The 21,193-nt window shown below is 41.5% G+C and overlaps 1 protein-coding gene across 3 annotated transcripts in view; it reads left to right on the top strand.

Moving 5' to 3' along the window:
- FNDC3B (fibronectin type III domain containing 3B) overlaps positions 1–21,193 on the top strand; it is a 196,654-nt gene that overhangs the window by 110,375 nt on the left and 65,086 nt on the right. For all 3 annotated transcript variants that reach the window (XM_051626737.1, XM_051626738.1, XM_051626739.1), the window contains 2 exons: positions 13,838–13,896; positions 20,014–20,171. In XM_051626737.1, coding sequence (XP_051482697.1) covers positions 13,838–13,896; positions 20,014–20,171 — 217 coding nt within the window. The remainder of the gene's footprint in view (positions 1–13,837; positions 13,897–20,013; positions 20,172–21,193) is intronic.

Raw genomic sequence — 21,193 nt, 5'->3', positions numbered from 1 at the left:
TACTTGGCTGAATTGTTTAGACTTATATCTGATCAGATATGTATATATTGTGTGTTGTGCCTGTGCTGTTTTTCTTTAAGTTTTAATAAGTGAGAGGAAATAGGATGCATTAATTAGGGCGCTAGTCTGAACTTGAGGAATCACAATTAATTTGTGACATGAGGGAATTTCCAGTGTGATATTCTCATGCCTTGACTTTGTCTGTCTCATCATGACTGAGCTTGTGGTTTTGTTTGTTTGTATTTGGAAATGCATCTACTTCTTAAACATTCTTTAGCTTTTGTATTTTCTCTCAAATAATAAGCTGTGAAATTGTTTGTTCAGGCAGAAAACAAAATGGTGATGAGTTTCAGATACTTCTGATGTTAACATGCAGAGAATACACCTTTGTGTACCAGAGTCAACTCCCTTAGCTGGGCCACACAGATTCTGCACCAAAGAATATTTTATAAAGCAGTCTCATAAAGTAACCACTTAAGCGGGCTCTGATGAATATATTAGAAACATATTGAGATTATGCAGAGTTCAAGCAAAGTACATTCACAAGTTCATGTCAATCTCCATGCATGGAGGAATTTATCCAGATCAGGCTTAATTTATGTCTTTTCTTCAGCAAAAAGAATTGCTAAGATAAATGTTCAGCATTGCTGAGAATGATAATTGTGTTGAGGGAGAGAAACACATCTCTTTCCTCTGCTGTCTTAAAACTTGACTTGCATCAAGGAGCTTTGATGAAGAAAGATGAAAGCTAAATATCCCAAGTAGACCAGTGGTATTGAAAAGCAAGTCCATGCCCAGTGCAAACATACTCCCTCCCTCAACATGGCTTTGCCCAAGCCCCAAACCCAGTAGGGTTTTGCTCCAAGCTGCCTGTGGGTAGTTCCTTCTTCTGCCTTGTGATCAACTCTTTCCCAGAAGTCCACTATGTGCAAGATGATTTCCAGGAATTTACAAGCCTGTGAAATCTTGTCTGCGTGTGAAATGTCATGAGCATGAAGGTATTCTGCTGTTTTTTGGCTTTTTGGCAAAGTCTGAATGCTGTGGCTGGCCTACCTTCCTTCGCACCATATTGCCTTGTTTTGGCAGAAGATGTTTGTGCTTCCCTAACACGCAGTCCTGCAAAATAGGAGGGCTGGGGCAGGGAAAAAGGAGATAGTCACACTCTATTTTTATGCACTTACCTTGAAAGACCAAAGAACCAGCTGCATAACTTGGGCACCAGAAATTGTTGAGATGAGATGTTTTTATTAATTATCTTCATTAACTAAATAGAAACACCACCTCTTAAACTAATGGTACAATGTTCTCCTGTTTTGAGTCTCAGCTTATTTTAAAGGTGAACATGAGTATGTCAAACTTGGCTTAATCCAGATTTATTGTAGCTAAAATGCATACAAAACATCAGGGTAGCTGTGGATACGTATAATCCAGCGTGGTTAGGAGCTGCTCTAAGAGTTGGTCTCCTGGACATCCATGGCTCTGAGGCACCAGGGGAGCAGAGTGGTTGAACATGATTTTGTTTATGTTTTTCAGGCTCATCACAGAAGCTCAGACAAAATACACGTCATTCAAAGCTCCCTTATCTTCCTAAGTGTGCTAGGTGGCTAGAAGCACAGCTCAAAGTCCACCTAGGACAGTGTAGGGTATATCTAGTGAAGCGTGGGGAAATCTGGCTCCAGGGCTCTCATTTGACCTGATTAAAAACCCTCTTCATGGTGGCTGGAATTTTTCCCCAAGGCTGTTTTTCACAATCCTGATCAACCCCTGCAGACTCCCATATTCTTCTTCTCTTCTGCTTTCATCCTGGCCTTGTCTCACATTGCTAGCAGGATCTCCTTGGTGGGGGGAGCTGGATATGTTATCTGCTCCATGATTTATCAGGGAGTCGGTGCTGAATGACGTAAAGCACAACCTCTTCCCCCCAAGGATCTTCATATTATCTCAAGAATTTGCAGCTTCTGCTGCAACTGACAGTCAAATCCAGAAGACTGAAATCTGAGCCTTTTTTCTAGGAGTTTATGTAATTTATAGATATCCAACCAACAGAAAAAAAAAACACATTAGCAAGTACATTTTCATCCTGCTGAAATGCTCGGTGGTTAAATCCCCATGCTGGGGAGAAGAGTTACACAGAGGTCTTGGATCTTCAGAGCAAGATAAACACTGTATTCTCACCAGTTAAGAGGAGATAAGGTGGACCACCGACAAAGGAAGGGGACCGTGTTTCCCTTATTTGGAAATATCTGGGACATTTGAGCCAGAAGGGAGAGAGAATTTATAGGGAAGAGGTAGAACATTTCCTCCCTCTGGAGTATAAAAAATAAAACACCTTTAAGTGTAATAATTTAATGAACAACCCTTATTTGTATACCCAGATGTTCTGAACAATGTCTATCTGTATATTCATCTGGATTTGCAAAGGCAGTGAAATGAAATGTCACATCCCACTGAAATTAATGGGATTTGTTTACCGAGCTCTCTTAGGCTATGCTTCCAAACCCATCAGTTTTCTTTTTCTGTGGATGGGTGGAATTTGATTTCAAAAGTTTTTGTGACCTTCAGTATGTTTTCTTTTATGTGGAGGGGGGAAAAGCCATTGATTTTAGAAATGCAGGGTGCTGCTTTGAGTGTTGCAGTTAACAGAATGGACAGACGTTCATCTAAAACGAACCAGCCTGTTTAATTTTTTCCAAGGTTCATTAGAAAAGATTTTGTCCTGAAGCTTGAGTTTGGCTTTCTGTTTATTTTTTTTTCTGTAAGGAGCTCTGCTTAGAAGCAGCTGCTTTGATTTACCATGATTCATGTGACTTTTGCCTGAATTTCATCTCGGCAATGAAATCCAGATCAAGTTGAAATGCCTGTAGCTTTGTTGAAGCCTTCCCAGTGAACTGTAATCAGGTGGATATTTCTGTGGAATATTTTAAATATTTGGAAAGGTTCTCGGTGGTGGAACTGGTTGTGCAGATATCCAAGACTGTATTTTGCCCTCATCCCATATAGGACTTCTAATTCCCCAGGCAGTTCTTCCAGCTCACTAATCCTTAATTGGTTCAGACATTGTAGATCAGGTTTTCTAAAACATATTTGAGTGCACTCTTTGGATCACGGGCATGGGAAGACACCAGGAACATCATGTCAGCCTTTTTTCACTTTTGCATGGTAGGAGTTTAGGACCTGATCTTTGTGAAATGTTCTGTTAAATATAATTCTAACTCAGGTAATTGAAGTTCATCGTTCAGACTTGACTGCAAAACAATTTAGGCTGGGATTAGTCAAGTCAGTTGATTGTCATCTGTCATGACAAAGGTTCTGACAAATTTCGGTTCTGCTGTCAATCTATCAAAGTTTTAAAGAGGGGAGCTCTTGGTCTCTCCATCTCTGAGCTGTAGTGCCTGGGCTGAGTGGAAAGAAAAGTGTTCTTTCTTTTCCTGGATTACTATGATCTCTTCCACCACTCATTGCAGTCTGATTATCTCATAGTTTTCATCTGAAAAAAGAAGGTCAATAATTTACATCAGTAGCAGAAAAGCTAGACTGGGATTCATTCAAAAAATATTGTGATTCTGCAGCCAGTCATTAGGTTGACAGTGAAAAATCCCAGTGCATGCTCCATGAAAAGGCTTTGTGTTTCAAGCACTATAATTTGGAGTGATTTTTTTTCTTAAAGCCAGACTTTTCCTGTAGAGTCTAACATCATTTAAAAACACGTAGATAGTATAAGCACTGCTTAGAAGTAAAATTCCAGCTTTAATGTAAATGTTAAGACAAAATCAAGAACAAGATGACACATTTTCTGCTTTTATCCTCTTTTAGAGAGTTTTTTTCTGCTTCGTTTCTTATAGAGGATGAATAGGTCTTTCTGAGTCTATATTTGAGAGTGAAATAGTGGCTAAAACCAAGCATCCCAAAGTGCTTTTCACTCCCCATTATGCAATCTGAAGAAGACACATTTCTCCTTTAAGTTCTTCTTTGATTTAGGCAAGGCTGAGGAGTTGTGATTGAGGGCAATATTTGGCTGGTAGTTGCTTTTTGAAAGTTGCTTAGACTGTAACGAGCAGCCTTATGCCTTTGCCTTGGGGAAGTGCTCTGCTGCCTGTGTATTGTTGTAGCAAATTTAGGGGCTTTACAAGGTTCCTTGCCAAGGAGGTTGTTACTTTTGGCTGAGGAGCTCCGTTTCATCCTGACCAAGTTTGGAGCTCCTATGGAGTCCGTTTCGGCTGGACTGTCTGATTGTTTTCCTGTGCAAATAGGCAGTTTTGCAGGTTATTTTGCTAGTTGTGTGTTTGATCCAGAAAATGTTGTTATTGTGTGTTACGGGCAGATTATCAAAGGCTTTTATTGGCCACTTTTTCTATGGTCATATTTTTGAAGGTCAAGAAAAAGCAGGTTTTATTTTTGGGTTCAATACTGATGCCATTGTCCCCCTGCACAGCAGATAGAATTTCAGAGCAAAAATATTTCCTGATTGGCATAGGGCAGCAGTCATGGGATTGAAAACCCCGGACTGGTGACACTGGAGACTGGTCAGAGGCTGTGTTTGAGAGGGATTATGTTTTCCACCTCAATTCCTAGAGGATGCAGGGGTCATGTCTGCCGTGGGTAGACCTGTTGGCTGTCTCAGAGAGTGGCAGGGACATACCCGTGCTGTCTGCTGCTTCTCAATCAGATGGTGGGTTGCAACAGAACCAGCTGGGAAGAGAAGACAGTAATTTTTAGTTCTGTCAAACTTGTGCCTTTCATCAGTGTAAGAAGTCGTGAGACTCCTTTTACTGTTTGTGTTTGTGGAGCTCAAGCTCCGGCGTCACTGGCAGCTGAGACACAGTTGCCGTGGTTGAAGGGAACCTTTTCTTTCCGAGAGGAAGTCTTGCCTCTGTAAATGCCAGATAACGTCATTTCACAGCTGGCATCGGACGTCCTTCTGAGTCCCTTCTGAGGCCTTTCACATGTTAAGCAGTGTGGGTATCTTGGCCATGCAGTTGGCCATCCCTTCCTCCTCCCGCCTTGGCCTGAAGAAACCTGAAGGGCTTTTATGGCCATGTCACTTGTGACAGCCCAAGGTTGTAGCAACAGTAAGGTGGTGATCTTTGCAGGAGTTACTTCTCCTTTTGAATGTCCGCTTGATTCATCAGACTTGGAGAGCTGCCAGAAGCTGTCCTGCCAGATTGTAGCCTGACTCCTGAATGCTAATGAAGGCCGGGCAGATGGTCACGGGCTGAAGTGACAGGGAACCAGAAGAACCAAGAGGGGAAAAGCATGAAGCGGCGCACAAGTAAATGGCAGGAATTAAGGGTCAGGCAATGCCATGTGTCTGACCTGTCACAGAAAACTGTGAGGGGGTTGGAGAACTTCATTTTATCTAGGAAAAGATGAGCATTTGTTGGCAAATTTTGCAGTGGGAGTTTTACATCAGAGTTTTACCTGGGAAGTGGGAGTCAGAACTCCAGGAAAATTTTAGGAGGGCGTTTCAGGCTCCTTGTCAAACAATAATAAAAAAAATCTTGTTGTTGGAAACAAAAGGCGTTAATGGCAACTGCAGGTCAATGGCTTACAAACACATGCGAGTTGAGGTAGAAAAATGTTTTGCAAAGTTGTATCAAGTACATGTAGCTCCTATAAATCCAAATCAGAAATGACAAGAGAAAAAGAAGAAAGTCAAGAGAAAAAGAAATCAAGAAGAGAGGTAATGTTTTGGGGTTTTTTTTGTTGTTGTTGTTTTTAATAAATAAACTCACATTACAAGAGTTCTCTTAGCAGACTGCAGCACCTTCCTGTGCCTTAGTCAATGTGCAAGAAGGGACAATGGTTGATTTAAATTATTCCTTCATTGGAAAGGATAGTCTATCCTTTTTTTAAACATTTACTTCAGTCTGCTAGTATCCCACATGGTAACCTGCAGTGGGCTACAGGGTAGTGCTAAGTAATGCTCATAACAGAAGGGGCAATACTAAGCTGATAAGTTATTTAGATAAAGCTGGAAGAGCTCAAGATTTTTAGCTGCAAAGATTCAACCTTTTGAATAGCTGTCCCACAGGCAAGGGTTTGCCAGAATGAGGAGACATCCCATAGTGAATCTCACCTGTCTCACACAGATGCTTGCCTGCCTGCCTGCCTGCTCAAACAGGAGTTTTTGTCTATGCCAACATGACTTAGAAGAGACTAGCAGCCTGTAGCATTGCAGTTATGCTAATCAAAATCAACAGAATTTTAACTCACATTCTTGGTTAGCTGCTTTCGTATGAATCAGCTGGGCCGTTTTTAATAGTGTACTTGACAAAGGCAGAGGGGTGGCCGCTGCCTGTGGCCACCAGCGTAGTCAGCCCTTGTTTATCTGCTAAGCTTTTGCTGTCTTCTCAAACCCACATAGCGTGCAGGCTGCTGTTACAAAACAGCAAACAGGAAGCTGCTGAAAATAAAAAATAAAACAATTTTTTTAAAAACAATTGTGTTGACACACAGAATAAGCTACAGCAAGTCAAAAGTATGAACGAGAGCTCTCCAAGAAGAGGTCCTGTGTGTAAGGAGTTGCAGCAGATTGAGCTTGGGCTTTTGCTGTGTCTGTGGGTTATGTCATTGTTTAATTTGGTGTCCCTTCAAAACCAGCCAGCTGCAGCCATATGCAACACACTGCTTCTGTTATCTTCTTTGTGGGATGTACACAGTGCTTTCTTAAGATGTAAAATGTATGTGGTAGAGATGGGGGATTGCTGTATTTTACTAAGAAAGCCCTTTTCTGCCTTCTAATGGACCAACTGCGTGTTCACAGTAGGAATTTGCTCAGATCTTTAGCCAATAAAGTAGGAGTTGTTTTTGCTGTCTTTCAGCAGTAGCAGCAAAGAAGCAGAGAAAAACAAACCCAACATGTCACTTACACTCCGTTTGTCCCTTGCATCCAGCGTTTCACTTCCCTTTTAGGTTACAACTGATCTTATTTTCCTTGCTTCATCCCAGCAAAAAATATGCATCGAAACACTATTGGAGCACATGAAAGATTAAATGCATTTACATTTATTTTTAAAATAATTTTTAGCACCAGTGACTTCATTAGGTACATGTGAGTGCTTCCACATCTGCTTGATGTGAAAACATCTGATGCTGATCCGGATGATAGCAGGTATCTTTTGTTAGAGGAGGAAGGCTTGAAGCAGAGAGACAAAACTGTATGTTGTGAATTTGCCCTCCTGGTGCTTTCAAGTATCCTGCCCCATTGCCAGTAAGATACTGAAGCAGTCAAGGTAAAACTATGAAGTTAATAGATGCGAACTATGGCCAGGACATCTCTGAAACACAGATTAAATTCATGTCTAAACTACAGTGGTGTTAAGGCAAACACTTCAGTTTTCCTTTGCTTTACGTCCCAGTGAGTCGGGATGGCTAGAGATTGATTTTTTTTTTATTATTTTTTTTTTTTCTTCTTATTTGAGATCTGACAAATGTAAGTTTCTGGGGTTTGTGCAGGGTTTTTGTTTTGCTTGCTTTCAGTTATTTAGGGAGGGTTGTTTTGGTTTTTTTGCTGCCTACCTTGGTCTTCTAGGTCCAATACAGAAAGATAAACTCATAGACATCAAGTAAGGCATTTTAGCAGGAGGATTGAGATAGCAACAGTGGGAAGGAAATGGAAAATTGATGTGAGATGCTTATGCACAGCAAATTTTGAAGAATTAGAACATTTTTCAATGTTTGGATCTTTTCTTGAAGTTGGATAATGTTGATCTCTCTACCTTGGACGTGGGGGCTGCAGTTATGTTTTATCTCTAGTGTTTTATTAGCTTTCATGTAATTAGCAGGAATTTGAGATATTTAATAGAAATGTCATCCGTGTATTTGTAGGCTTAATTAATAATCTTTCTTGGTGTATTATGTTTTAGTATGGTGTGATTGACTGTTTTGAAGATAAATATTTCTTGTGCAAAAATATTTCTTGTTCATTCTTGTTCTTCAAAATTTTGGTTCTGAAGAGCTCCCCAGGGTTGCCTGTTGTGGTAGTGATGCTGAGAAGAATTGCATAAAGCTCTGGGTGTTCTGGGTGACATTGGATTTGCTCTTCTCAGTGTAAGACCTGTCAGCCAGCAAGTATCCTTGCCATTCATCTGTGGCCCTGCCCTGCATTGGACTGTGCCTCTGTGACAAGCTGGAAAGATGCATCAAATTGGATTAGGCAGGAATCTGTCCTAGGTCTGATTTTATTCAATATTTTCATTAAGGAGTTGAAGGATGGGATAAGGATTGATTCTGATTAAATTATAGTCCATATCAAGCTCTGATAGGGTTGAGAATGCTTGGTAGGTTAAGGAGGGGAGGAGGACATGACAGCAGGAAAACTTAAATGGCCTTGAAAGAAAAACAGCTGGATCAAGACGAGAGCAAAAAGCCTTGCATTTTATAGCCAGTTTTTCTCAAACCTGCTTGTTGTTTTTTTTTTTTGCTTTGTAATAGTTGTGCACAGTAGTTCTGGGAGGTACAGTGAACTGCAAAAAACAAGTCAGGTTACTCCATATAGACAAAGAGAAGAAACCTCAAAACGAGCTCTAGGAATGTGTATGTTGCTGCTTATTTGGTGCTGCTGGGGCCTTGGCTGGAGTGGGGTGTCCAAGGCTGGTATCACATCTTCAGAAGGATGGAGACCTATTTAACAAAACCTTCCAGAGGACAGCAGTTAGTGGGATCTGTCATCTGGTAAATACAATCTGTGAAAGGAATGAGCTTGCTTTGTTTAAAGAGGAAAAAACACCTTCCAGTGTGTGCAAGGCTGCAACAAAGACAGTGGTAATGAAATCCTCAGCAGTGGGTGTGCAGGAGCGAAGGAATAGGTTTAAGTTGCAGCAGGGAAAGTTGGGGAGATAATCTTCCCAATGATGAGAAGAATTACATACTATGACTGCCTAGCCAAGGAAGTTTTGAGATTGCCCTGATTACAGGATAGCAGGTTGTTTATTTGATTTTTTTTTTTTTTTAATGGACTAGGCAGCAGGAGTGGCCAAGGTGGAGACGATCATGTTTCAGCGTAGGAGGATGGACCCGGTGACTGTGTCACATCCCCTCCGGTTCTGGTGACTCAGCTGCACTATGGCATCTGCAGGTTTAGGTTTCTTCTTGTACAAGGAGTGTTTTAATGTATATTTCTACAATTTTCTGAAATCAAAAAGTCTGTCTGTGTGTTCTTCTCTGCGTCTTAAGCTCTGACACTGGCAGGCAGCTCACAAAAGGAACTGGGCTGTGTTTTGAAGAGTTCATTTGCTTGCGGGTTGTAGGTTGTGTGGTACGTGACTGATGAAAGATCTTTCCTAGCATTGAGGCTGGTCACAGCACCAATAAATCTGGAACAAATTCTGAGAAAGCATGTCATGTTATGACTGGCATATCTGTGAGCACGGAGCTCCGCTTGAGAATTAGCCTGAAAGTTTGCAAAGTGCAAGTGCTGATGTCATTACTTTGGAATGGAAAGGCTGTTGAAACAGTAAATACTTTCTGTGGCCAGAAGCTAAGTCTTGAGCTGGACTTTTTCCTCCCTGCAACGGAAGGAATGCAGAACAAACCTAAAATCTGTATTTGCAGTGGGAAAATCTTAATTAGTTTAGAGCTTTTAGCTGTTTCAAACCATTTACATACACAGCTGCTGTTCATGCAAACATGAAAACTATGCATGGAAACTTATAACTTAGCTTGAAATTACAAATAGTTTGTCTTTTGTTTTTTTAATCCTGTTTTTTAAAGCTATGCTTGGTGTGCAGAAGTATGGTTGGAAAGATCTGAAAATTATATTTGTACTGTACGTGCAGAAAGGAACATACATTCAGGCTAACAGAAGCATACAATAAAATGCTTTAGTTCAGCAAGACTTGACATTGAAACCCTGTTAGCACCAAACAGCTGCTGAGAACGTATTTAATTTTTAGGGGCATTTACTGTTGGTTGTGTCTGTGGAGTTTTCTCTGAGGAAAAAAAAAAAAAAAAGAGAGAACCAAAAAAACCAAAATTAGATGTGGTCCAGATCTTACAGCTGCCTCCTCTTCTGCTAAAGGTTAGTCTGAAACATTGGATCCAAATAACCCACAGCCTGGAAATGAGAACCCAGTGCTATAACTTGGGAGAACTGGACCATGGATGAGACTCCGAGATCTACAAGATAACTGAGATTTCTGTACTGTCCCTCCGAGGACCCCATTGAGCATTCATAAGGAATTCATCCCCACCCCCAGCTTCCTCTGAGGAGGAAGAGTTTTGCCATGGCAGGTGTAGGGAACAGATGTTGAGAGGCAAAGCTATAATGGGACAATGACCTGAAGTGTTACTTGGGCCCTTCCTTGATGTGACTGGACTTCTGTTTCCAATGGGAAAGGAGTGAAGGAGTGCGTGTCCCCTGTCTGTCTCTGCAAGCCCCACAGTGGCTGATGAGTAACAATAATAGTAAGCTAGGACAAAAGGCTTTTACGGATCCTGTATGACCAGCATAGAAGATGTTTGTGTTTTTTTTCCCTGTATCATTTTCTGTTTCAGAAGGTTTTGACCTCTTTTTTGGCTTGAGAGAAAGTTTTGAGCATGCCACCATATGTATTATGAGAGAGGTTGGCAGGTAAGACCAGCATCCTACTGAGGAGTTCATGACAGGTCTCCTTTGCCTTGGCTTAGTCTAGCTCAGGAGACTGTGAATAATTATGTTTATGACTGAGAGGAGATTAGCCATCCACAGAAGGCTGAGCACTTTTATGGCTCTTGAAATGGGAAACATAGTATTTGAAATGCTCTAAGAAGATGAAAAATTCTCTGAGCTACCTTCTTTCTCCCAAAAATTCTGGCTTCAGTTTTGTTAACAAGTTTTGTCCTGGGACAGTTTTGCCCTGTTTTTTTGTGGGGTTTTTTTTTAGCTTTCAGACAGAGGTTGGGCTTGATGACCTGTGGTCCCCTTCCAACCTGAGTTGTTCTCTGAAGTTACTATATACATCACTCATACATATTTATTGCTTTCTGTCTTTAATTTTACATTTGTTCTAATTTCACAGGGCATTACCTATTATTCATGGGTTTGTTTTTTTTGTGTTTTAATTCAGTGCAGAGCTGCAAGGCACACTCTGCCCTTTCCATACGGTACAGTGATTTCAAAGCCCATGATGAAAGGGCATGTCTTACTGTAGACTTCTCTTTCTTAGCTGTTTTTCTGGGAAAATAATTAATGGCATTAGCAAACCAGTGGCATGGGAAACAGCATCTCCATGTCCACGAAGTGGTTGGTGCGGGCAAGTGATTGCTTCTGCCCAGCCTTGTGTGTGAAGCCTTGGGAGGTTCCACATGGGTGGTATCTGACTTGGTTGGTCAGCATATGGTCATCATTTGATACATCTTTCTCATTAGGAAATGTGGTGCAGGGCCCATCCACGTATGTATTATTCATCAACTTTAGATTAAGTTACAATTTTGCACCCACATTGTCACTTTACATCTGTGTGTGTCCCATTGCCTCTCTCCCTCTCCCCAAAATCTTTGAACAAGAGTTATCCTCTTCCACATGCAGCTTATCTGTTTAAACTCTCGGTGACATAAATATCCACATTGTCCACTTAAATGTCTGTGTGTCCTTAACCCAAGGCTTCAGTGCATCTGGTACTCAGAGCCTTCTCCTTGTGAACAGGCTACATATTTGAGGAGCTAATCTAAAAATAATTCCTTAGTGGGCCTCTTCATTGAGAATTCTGGTTTAAATACTCGGGGGGTGTTATTATTATTTATTTGCTGGATATACCCAACTCCCATAGGCCTTAAAGTCAGTTCCTGTATTTGGAGCAGTTTGAACCTTCAGCCCTGACCTGCAAGGGTCAGAGGACTTAGTTAATGTACAACGCGATCATTTTTCACATGAGAGGGAAGTGAGATTTCTTTGGGCTTCAGGGTTTATTTTCCTCTCCTGGTCAGTGTGACATAGATAGCATCCTTGCTAGAAAGCAGAGAGAGGAAAGAAAATTCAGTCCACATGGCTGGGATTTAAGGTTGAGGATGATTCACGCTTAGCTTCTGGGGCTTGTAATTAGGGGTGACATAATACCCATAAACTTTCGATAAAATAGTAGCAGCATTTTTGTTACACTCTGTAGCTGCAGAAGCTGCTTCTGATTAGCATCCCTTTAAGATAAGCCTACAGGATTTATGCAGTTTCCAGATCTGGATTTTTGTGGCACAATCGTATTGATGCTGAAGGGAGCCTTGAATTCTGAAACACCCCAAACTTTGGTAACATGTTCACTTAGATCAGCATCTCAGCATTTTTCTTAGCCATTTTAGTCCATCTGTGTAGTTTTCAAGTCAGTATTCTCTTATGCTGGCTAAATCCTGCCAGTTCATACACTTCATAATACACTCTAAGGGTTATCTACTGTGGAAAAAAACAATCATGCTATCCTCTTTTCCTGAATTGTTATTACTCCTTTCTTTTCCAAGTGGCTGAGTCTAAAAGGAATCCAGGAATGCATGGAGCAGGAGATCTGTCATCCCCACTCCACACCAAGGTGCATTCTTGTAGGGAGTGATGGGCATTTACACTGGAGTTCTGCCATCATAATTCAGCCAATTCTATTTTTTGGCAGCTGAGCACATGGAATTTGAAAAAGAAGATGTACTTTCTTGAAGCAGGTCACAGACAAAAATAAAGACACATTCTTGGGCTACGAGAAGTAGGTCAGGCTTTGGGGGAATCATTTGTGAAAGCTGTTGATGTGATCTTAACAGTTTTTCTTTGTTAATATTTTTTTGCTCCCTAGGCCAAATCTGTATGCTTTTAATGAAGAGGTCCTGCTCATTTTGCTTTAGGTGCAACATATTCTAGCAAAGTTTTTACATTCATGTTAAAAAAAGAAAAAGCAAATTACCAAACCACAAAACAAAACGCCAAAAAAACCCAACCAACCCAGAAAAAATATGTTCCTAGTTTTCCATTAGAGAATAGTGTAGTGGAAAGTGAGGCCTCGCTGTGCTGCTGTCCAAAAGGAATAAAGCTGCTTTGTGACACCTCATTACTCTAAGCTGATGTTTTACCTCAAGACATTTTTTTGGGAGGGGAGGATGGGGAAAAGACTGATTCCACCACTCAGTCACCTTTGCTGCACCTTCTGTGCTCAATTAACCTGTGTTTTGTACCCTGCCCTGGGATAACACTGTGGAGCCCCTGCCGGAGCTGCTGGACCAGGCACAGGCATCAGGGAGAGAGGATAGATTAGGGCTGACCAGGCATCCCAGTTAGCCTGGGGTGACTTTATCATCTCCATAATTGAAAGGTGGCTATTGAAAGAGCCTTGAGCATTAAATGACAACAGCATTTAAGGCCAGGCAGCTGTAGGGTGGGTGTCAGATCAGGCACCCTGCGCAGCTCAGCCAGGTGTTCCCCGCTCGGGACAAGGATGCTTATCCTCCCTGGTAGCTCAGTGCTCTGGTGGACTGGGGGATGGCCCAGCTTTACAGCCCATGGTGGAGTAAGGATGTGTTTGGTTAATAAACCAGGAGTAGGTTCAGCAATAACTGAGCTTGGCCTCTTCCAAAGGCGAGCCTTGGAGATAGGATGGTTTTGCTCTGTGAAAGCAAATCCCAATTAATAACACTGGGGAGGACACCTCTAGAATTAATCTTATCTTCCTGAATACCTGCCATTACTTGAAGTTTAATTCCTTCCTTTTTTGCTTTAATACTTGCCATCATGTAACTTAAATTCACAAGAGCAAAACAGCTGATGCTCGTGTCCAGGTAATGTGTCTGTCTCTCCTACTTACCAATTCCTGAAGAATTTTTTTGACATAGTTGACGTTTTTGTTTAATTTTGGTCATTTATTTTTCTTCCCATTTCTGCATTATTTTACAGAATTTGATTCAGAAACAAAAAGGGTTCAAGACATTCTTTCTGGAATGGAGAAACCACAGGTATGTGATCCCAAATTACCACCCACACACAAAAATAGCAAATGTGATTAGGAGATTGTGTCATAGCATACTGGTGATTTCACAGGAGAGCACCTCTGAACTTTTTCCTTAATAGATTGTTGCCACTGTATGTATCTAACTCATTTTACTGGTACACAGTGGGAATAAATTTGAAGCACCTTTTGTGCTCGTGGGCATTTGTGGGCTCTGCCCACTGCAGGAATCACACCAGTCACCTGTTGCCAGCAGCCAGCTCCCAGTGTTCATACTGCAATGGGGAACCCAGTTCACTGGGCTGCTTTACATAGCTCCTACCCTTTCTCCCCTGAGTTTAATTTAATTTGTCATGAGCAATTTGTGTCTGTAATCATGATTAAATTAAGCTAATTCCATTATTCAATGGCAATTACTATATTCTAAGTTTGCCTGAGCCATAAAAGCATGTGAATTGTAATGGAAATTGAATCACAGTGCAGGGTGTGACCACAGCCAGGTAAGGTAATTAATAAATCTGGTGGTAAGCCCTTTGAATGTGGTGGTTTTTTCTAGCTTGGTGTGTCAGATTAAAACCAGAAGGTTATTGTGGATCTAAATGAATGTTCCGAAGAAGCACTTGAAGAAGTCCTGAGGCAGAGGTAGATGACTGTGCTTTGGGAGTTCTGTCTCCTTTGCTCTACAAAACAAAAGAAGCGTTGGAAAGCTCATGTAAAGACTGGGTTAAGTAGTAACTGGGTAGGTGCTGATAAAAAGAAATCCTGCAAAGGGACCATGGAGGGGTTGGCAGAGCTCAGGGAGAGGCAGGCATGAGCACAGGCGGGTTTATTTTTAGGATCTCTTCTCTTGGATACTTTTGTTCTGACTAAATACAAAAGGTGTTCAGTCTTGAATCGCTCCATCAGTAGGTGTTGGATCCTTCTGTCATGGCATCTATGAGAGCAAGTTCAAAGCCAGCCAGAATCTAAACCAGACCTGCAGAGATGATAAATACCAGGGAGCTGCAGCCCAAGTTTCTGTTTGCAACAAGGAAAGTTGCTTTATTTTATGTAGAAATGAGTGAGAATACTATGCTGAACACTTGAGAATTTCTGGGAGATGAGAAAATGAAAAAAATGCACTTAGCACAGAATTAGGGTAGTTTGTTGTTCAGAGTGAATCAATATTTTTGTATTAAGCACTACCTGAATGTCGCTCATCTGGTAAAATGCCACAGTGAAATGCCTTTTACAAAGACCTGGAGAGCTGGCATGAAAAATGTTTTACTTCATACTTAGATCTATAGAGGTGAGGAGAGAAGCTGTTTGAGCAGTTTACAGGATTCTGAGCCCTGCATGATTAGATTTATAATAACCAGAGCATGTAAAGCAGAGAGGAGCAAAAAACTGAAAATAGACAGAAGTAATGTACCTTGAATCACTTCAAAAAAATAGGAAATGTAAAAAAATACTTATCTAAAACATACAAATGCTAATTCAATAATGACATTTAATGAGAAGATGCTGGGGATTATCTATTCTCCCTGTAACTTCAGCATTTTTGAGTAATTAAACTCCTATACAGGAGTCTCACAAACTACTAATTGCTATGAATCATGATGTGTGGGCACAGTGGGTATTTTATCAGATAGAATTATTTTATGCATAAATATTCATCTGGGCCATATTTGTTGGTGAGCCTTATGCCTGTATGAATGAGAAATAAAACAATGTATAGAAAAGCAGTTGTGTAGAAAGAAAGGACACCATTAAAATGAAAGAGCCGAGAGCAGTAAGTCAGTGGAAGCCAAGTGATGCTATGGCTCTGCAGCACATGGCCTGGGTGTGTCCAGGCCAGCAGCTCTCTCCACCATCTGAAGCCATCAGAAGGGATTAGCCTTCAAGCATCTCCTGCAGGACACTCTGCAGCTGTGGAACCGCTTGGAGCCACCTTTAATCTGGCTTGTCCATGTACTTCTGTGTGACAAAGTCTATCTCTGAATTAAAAATAGACACACTTCTGAAATCATGAATATCTAAAAAGTCTGTTTTGGATAGTAGATGGTGTTACCTGTTTGAGAGACCTGCAGTCAAGCTGTAAATTCAATCCTTAGTTTATCCTTTTGACAGCAGAATATTTAAAGGAATCCTTTTGCTTCCCTTCTCCTATGTTCTTATTGAAAATGAAAGATATTTTTAATTCACATTATTGCAGACAAAGCAAGTGGTCATTACAGTAAAGGCTTCAGTGAGGGAAGGAAAACTGGATTCTGGGTTTCTGAGGTGGCAGGGGCAGCGTGGCTGGTGCCGAGGGCTCGGGGGGACGTCACCCCCCGTGGGGACCCAGCATTTGCAGAGCCAAGCTCAGCCATCAGTCTGACCTTCCCAAAGGCACCCTGCTCCTGCTGACCTGCTCTGCAGCAAAACTCATATTTAATCATCAGGATTTTTGCCTAAAATTACAGGATTAGAGCCATAGTTTTAAAAGCAAAATCTCGCCCTGGTAATAACCGTGAATTCTTTTGACCCCCAAGCCTTTCAGCCACTGCCCTCGGGGGAGCTCCTGAGTGTTGCTTGCAGTGTCGTTCTCACACATACAATGAAACCCCCAACCACACGATGCCTGTGAATGCTCACCCAGAATCTGAAAGATAATGAAAGTTGTACAGAAACATTGTTCATTACCTGAAAGACTGGAAGGGCTGATATTCATCGGTCTTGTAACCTTATTAAAGTAGTGCAGGAGTTGGGATTCTTTCCCAGGGGCCTTTATAAAATAATTATTTACACCACCGAGTTTTGATCGCACAGAAAGCAGGCATTTACTGGGTAAACTGAGAAGTTTTCAGAAACTAATTAACTGTGCTTTTCACCAGACATACAAAACTCTGCGTGGGAGAATCTTTTGTTAGGTCTCAGCCAAAAGGCTAAGCCTGTTGAAAGCCAGCACAGTAATTTTGGGGACAGAGGAGCCAGGCTGGGGTAGCTAGGAAGCAGCATGGAGAGTTACCTGCTTGGCCTGTGAAGAGGTGCTCTGGCTGATTATATTTGGGGTGGAATTAGAGCAGCATTAATGAACAATAAACTAGTTGTTACTTCCAGCTAAGTGCATCTGCAGGTTGGGTAGTGATGTTGAGCTCACCAACCTGCTATTGGCTGAGCTGTTCCTTACAGCATGAAGAGGTGCTGGTCCAGATCTGTTTCGGTGCTCACTGTCTATAGAAAGGTCCTTGTTTTCCCAGGTGTGAGCACCAAAAGTTGGAGTTAAAGCTACTGAGATGGTTTGCAAGTGCCTGCTGTTATTTTCAGTGTAGCAGAACACCATTTATTTAACTTACCCTTCTTCACAGCAAAACTAATGCTCCCTGCTCCAGGTAGGAGTTCCTCAGTGAAGTTAAGTGGTGGCTTTGGCCATTAAATCAGGTAAGGAAGAGATACACCTTTGGCTGGTGAACGTGATACCATATCAGGCCTGTTAGCAGCAGATAGGGTTATCTCTTGCCATACAAATAAATCCATTCCCAGAGCTGGCTCTGACGTGCACAGTACTGCTCCGCTTTCTGTACCCAGGGAGTGGAGAGATTTGCCTTTCTGACTTTATCATGCAGGCGGTGACCCCTGGCTTGCTTTGCTACACTTGCTGTGTGTACTCAGTGCAGCTCAGAATTGTATGGAAGGATTTCTGGTGTTTATTTTTGAAGCTGGACCCACAGCTCTGTGGGCCGGCCGGCCAGCCGCCCCGCTTAGCCCTAGAGCAGGAAGAAATGAAGGGTGTAGCTGGAGCAGCACGCACCTGGGGTTGGACTGGTATCATCTGCATGGACATGTCTGCACACTGACTTCAGAATTACAGACTTCACAGTTTCTAGTGGTTAATCCGCACAAGACTTATTTTAAGGAATGATAAAAGCCCTAACTTTATACGGATTGCTGAAGAGTATATATGTGTGTGTTCTTTGAGCAGTCAGAGGGAAATACAGTTCAATAGAACGTTGGCAGGATGTCGTGCCTGCAGCTCCAAGTCAGTCTGAATTTATGAAAAACAATTATGCAAGCATATTTCCATAATAAAAGAAACTGTGTTGATGGCCTGAGCTGGCATAGTAGTAATGCGTGTTTTAAAAAAAGTCTGTTTGAATCTTACTCTCCAGTTTTCTGATCAAAAAACTATAAACGACTTCATCACTATTTCATTCATATGCATATGTGTAATATATCTCAAAAATGTATCTTAATCTGTCTTATTTAAATAATTTGAAATTCTTATAAGCTACCTAATCCTGTGTCAGTTTTCACTGGTCCCAAGTTTCTGAAGCAAGCACTGATTTCACAGCATCAGAAAAAGGCAACTAGAGCAAGAAATCCCATGAAAATTCATGCAAGAAAGCTTGATACTCCTTAAAACTTCTTGCCTTACTACTTATTTTTCACATTAGGTTGGATAGAGATTTTTTCTTTTTTGGCGAAGCTGAAGTGTGCAGCTATAAATTAAAATCTTGCACTTTTGAGAGCATGGTGTTTAAATTATGATGAGATGTTTTGTGGTGTCACCTACTTGTCAGTCTGTTAAAAACAGATTTATGACTTGCTTAGAAAGAATCTACTTGATATATTGGGCACACATACAACAGTTGCAGGGCTATTCAGCTGGAAGCAATGTGTTTTCATGTGAGAAGTGAAATACTCTCCATTATATAAACAAACCCAGAAGCTGGATTTGTAAACAAGCAGTCCCTGAAAGCTGATTGCTGAAATTTCATTATCAAATCAATGGGTAAGGTGTTTCAATTGTCTCAATAGAAGTGCAGGAAATGTGTAACTAAGGGCCTGCATAATTCATCTTAGACCCTCTAAAATAACAACGTTGTCCCTGTGTGTTGGAAAAATCTGTTAAAATTATAGAACCAGTGAAATTTGATGCATAGGAGAAAAGAGTAAAGAATATAAAACCTTGTGCTTTGATTCCTCCTCATGAAGGCTAACTAAAAAAACTTCTTTACATTTTCAGTACAATTTGAAAGAAAAATGCAGTCATTTTCATTATGAAAAGTGGAGAGTTTGTGGCAGAGAGCTTGAGGCTGTGGAGGTCTTGAGGCTTCCCTGGGCTTTTTTCAGAAGAGATTCATCAAAATGTTGTGCTGTCTTTTCAAGACAGCAAATGCAACCATTGTTTCTTATTTCTATTTCTTTTGAGACAGTGGTGGGGAGGTTTGATAGGTTTTTTTGGTCGTCTTCTTTCTTGGTCTGATAACAGAAGGTTGTCCTCTGGGAAGCTGCTGTTTGGTACATGCAGCTGATGGATGATGTCTCTGGCCCCGTGCTGGCAGGCTCTCCTGGTGAGAAGGAGCTCGGTCAGTCTGGAGGCATTTGGACCTGAGATTTTAGAAGAATACAGCTGCACTGGGGAGGTGATAAAGTTAGTCTGGTGCAGGGCTTTGAGATATTTCTTCTGTGTTTTATTAAAATAGAATCCTCACCCATCTGCCATTGAGGCATCACTGTAGAGCTGCACCCAGGAGTGCTGTAGATCATCCATGCAGCCTTTCCCTCAGGGCACAATGGGATTGATTTGCAGTGTAATTTTTAACTGACGAGTTGGACTTCTCTTATGATTTCCCCTTACGCTTCTGAGTCAGTGTAACCTTGCAGATTGTTTGTTTATTTATTTGCAGTTGAATGATCGCAGTTTCAAATTAAAAGTAGAAGCAGGATGACTAAAAAAGAAGAAAATGAGAGTTTTATTAGAGAATCTCCCTAACAAAAGATTTGGAAAAATAATTGCTTATAAAACAATCTGTAGGATCAAGTCTTTGTTTCACTTAGTTCCACTTGCCTTCTGATAATGGCCACAACAGCAGGTACCTCCAGACTGCTGTGAGCATCCTTGCTGGATGCTCAGACAGTGATGAGGCAGCTCACTGCAGGGGACATCTCTGTATTCCTCATTTGTTACAGGTTATTGAGTTTATGCCATAAATCTGTATTTTTCTGTTGTTGATCACCATTTCTGACCCTTTACTTTTCACTTCTAGCCCTGAAATTTCTCTTCCACAAGAAATTGATTGTGAAGATGGAAGCAAAAAAGCAAACACTTAGAGGACAGTGTTTTTCTTGGAATTCAGAGCAATTTATGTTTCTTTTATAGGTTACAAATATTCAAGCAAGAACAGTTTTACTTTCCTGGTCACCTCCCACTGGCCTCCTAAATGCAGACAGACACAACAATGGTTTGCCTTACACCTGTACCTACGAGGTTGCCTTATCAGATAAAGGGAGGGATGGAAAATACAAGATAATTTACAGGTAACAGTATCACTTTTATACTTGCCTTGCTTTCAGTTTGTGTTTTTGTTAGGAATAAATCCTCTTTAAATTAGCTTTTCAGGGGCTGTCTTGGCATGCCCATTAGTTGCACAATAAAGGCAGGTTTGCAACACCTGGTGGTTGCTTCCTCTCTGTCCCTTCAGCCCCCCCTTGCTGGAGGAACTTGCAGAGAGCTGGTTGGGTGCCTGTCACAAGGTCCCTAATGGTTGTCCCCAGCACGTGGCAGATGTAGCATATGATGCTGCCTCTCCCATTGCCAATGTAAAGGTTCTTTTTCCTCTTACGCTCAGTCTCAAAACCTTTCATGTACACCATGCAGGCAGGATAGCTGCCTTTCTTAGTGGCTGAATTTGTGTGGGCTTGCAGAGGTAAGAACAGTCAAGCTTGCTTTTTGAGCTAACAAGCAAAAGTTTGAGGACTTTACAGCTTTGTAGTGTCCTAGATGAGCAGAGGAGGGAGCAGACCACTCAGTAGGCTCCCCAGAAAAACCTGAGTACTGGGCTCTCAGCGCTCCTCAGTGAAAGTTCTGAGGGATTTCTCTCTCTCCTTCCAGTGATCCTCAGCTCCTTCTGTGATCGAGTACATATGCTGTTATGCCTTTCTTTCCACACACCACCCCCCCTGCCCCCGCCCCCCCCCCACTAATGACATCTAGGATAGAAGATGTTGATGTGTGACCTCAGGTGCTGTGAGATAGTTAATCCTTCCCAAATCTCATTAAATAGAGTCCAGGTGGTACAGCATTTATGGAATTACTTCTCGAGACCAAACTATCTCCTTTCTCAAAACATCCTGTGAATTAGGGTATTCCTCTGGCATGCTAAAGTTAGCAGGTCTGCCTGAACTGTCTTGGGTAATATAAAAATCAACCAGGAAAACACTGCCTGATTTTTTTTTTCTGGTATTTTCACTAGCTCTTTGTGAGCATCTCTATGGGCTAACATGTGCTGCTGAGCTCTTGAAATGGGAAGGAGAATTTCTAGTACCTCTTGTCCTTGGTG

Source organism: Apus apus, chromosome 8 (assembly GCF_020740795.1).
Source record: "Apus apus isolate bApuApu2 chromosome 8, bApuApu2.pri.cur, whole genome shotgun sequence".
Classification (NCBI taxonomy): Eukaryota; Metazoa; Chordata; class Aves; order Apodiformes; family Apodidae; genus Apus; species Apus apus.
This window is presented reverse-complemented; position numbering and strand designations above follow the sequence as displayed.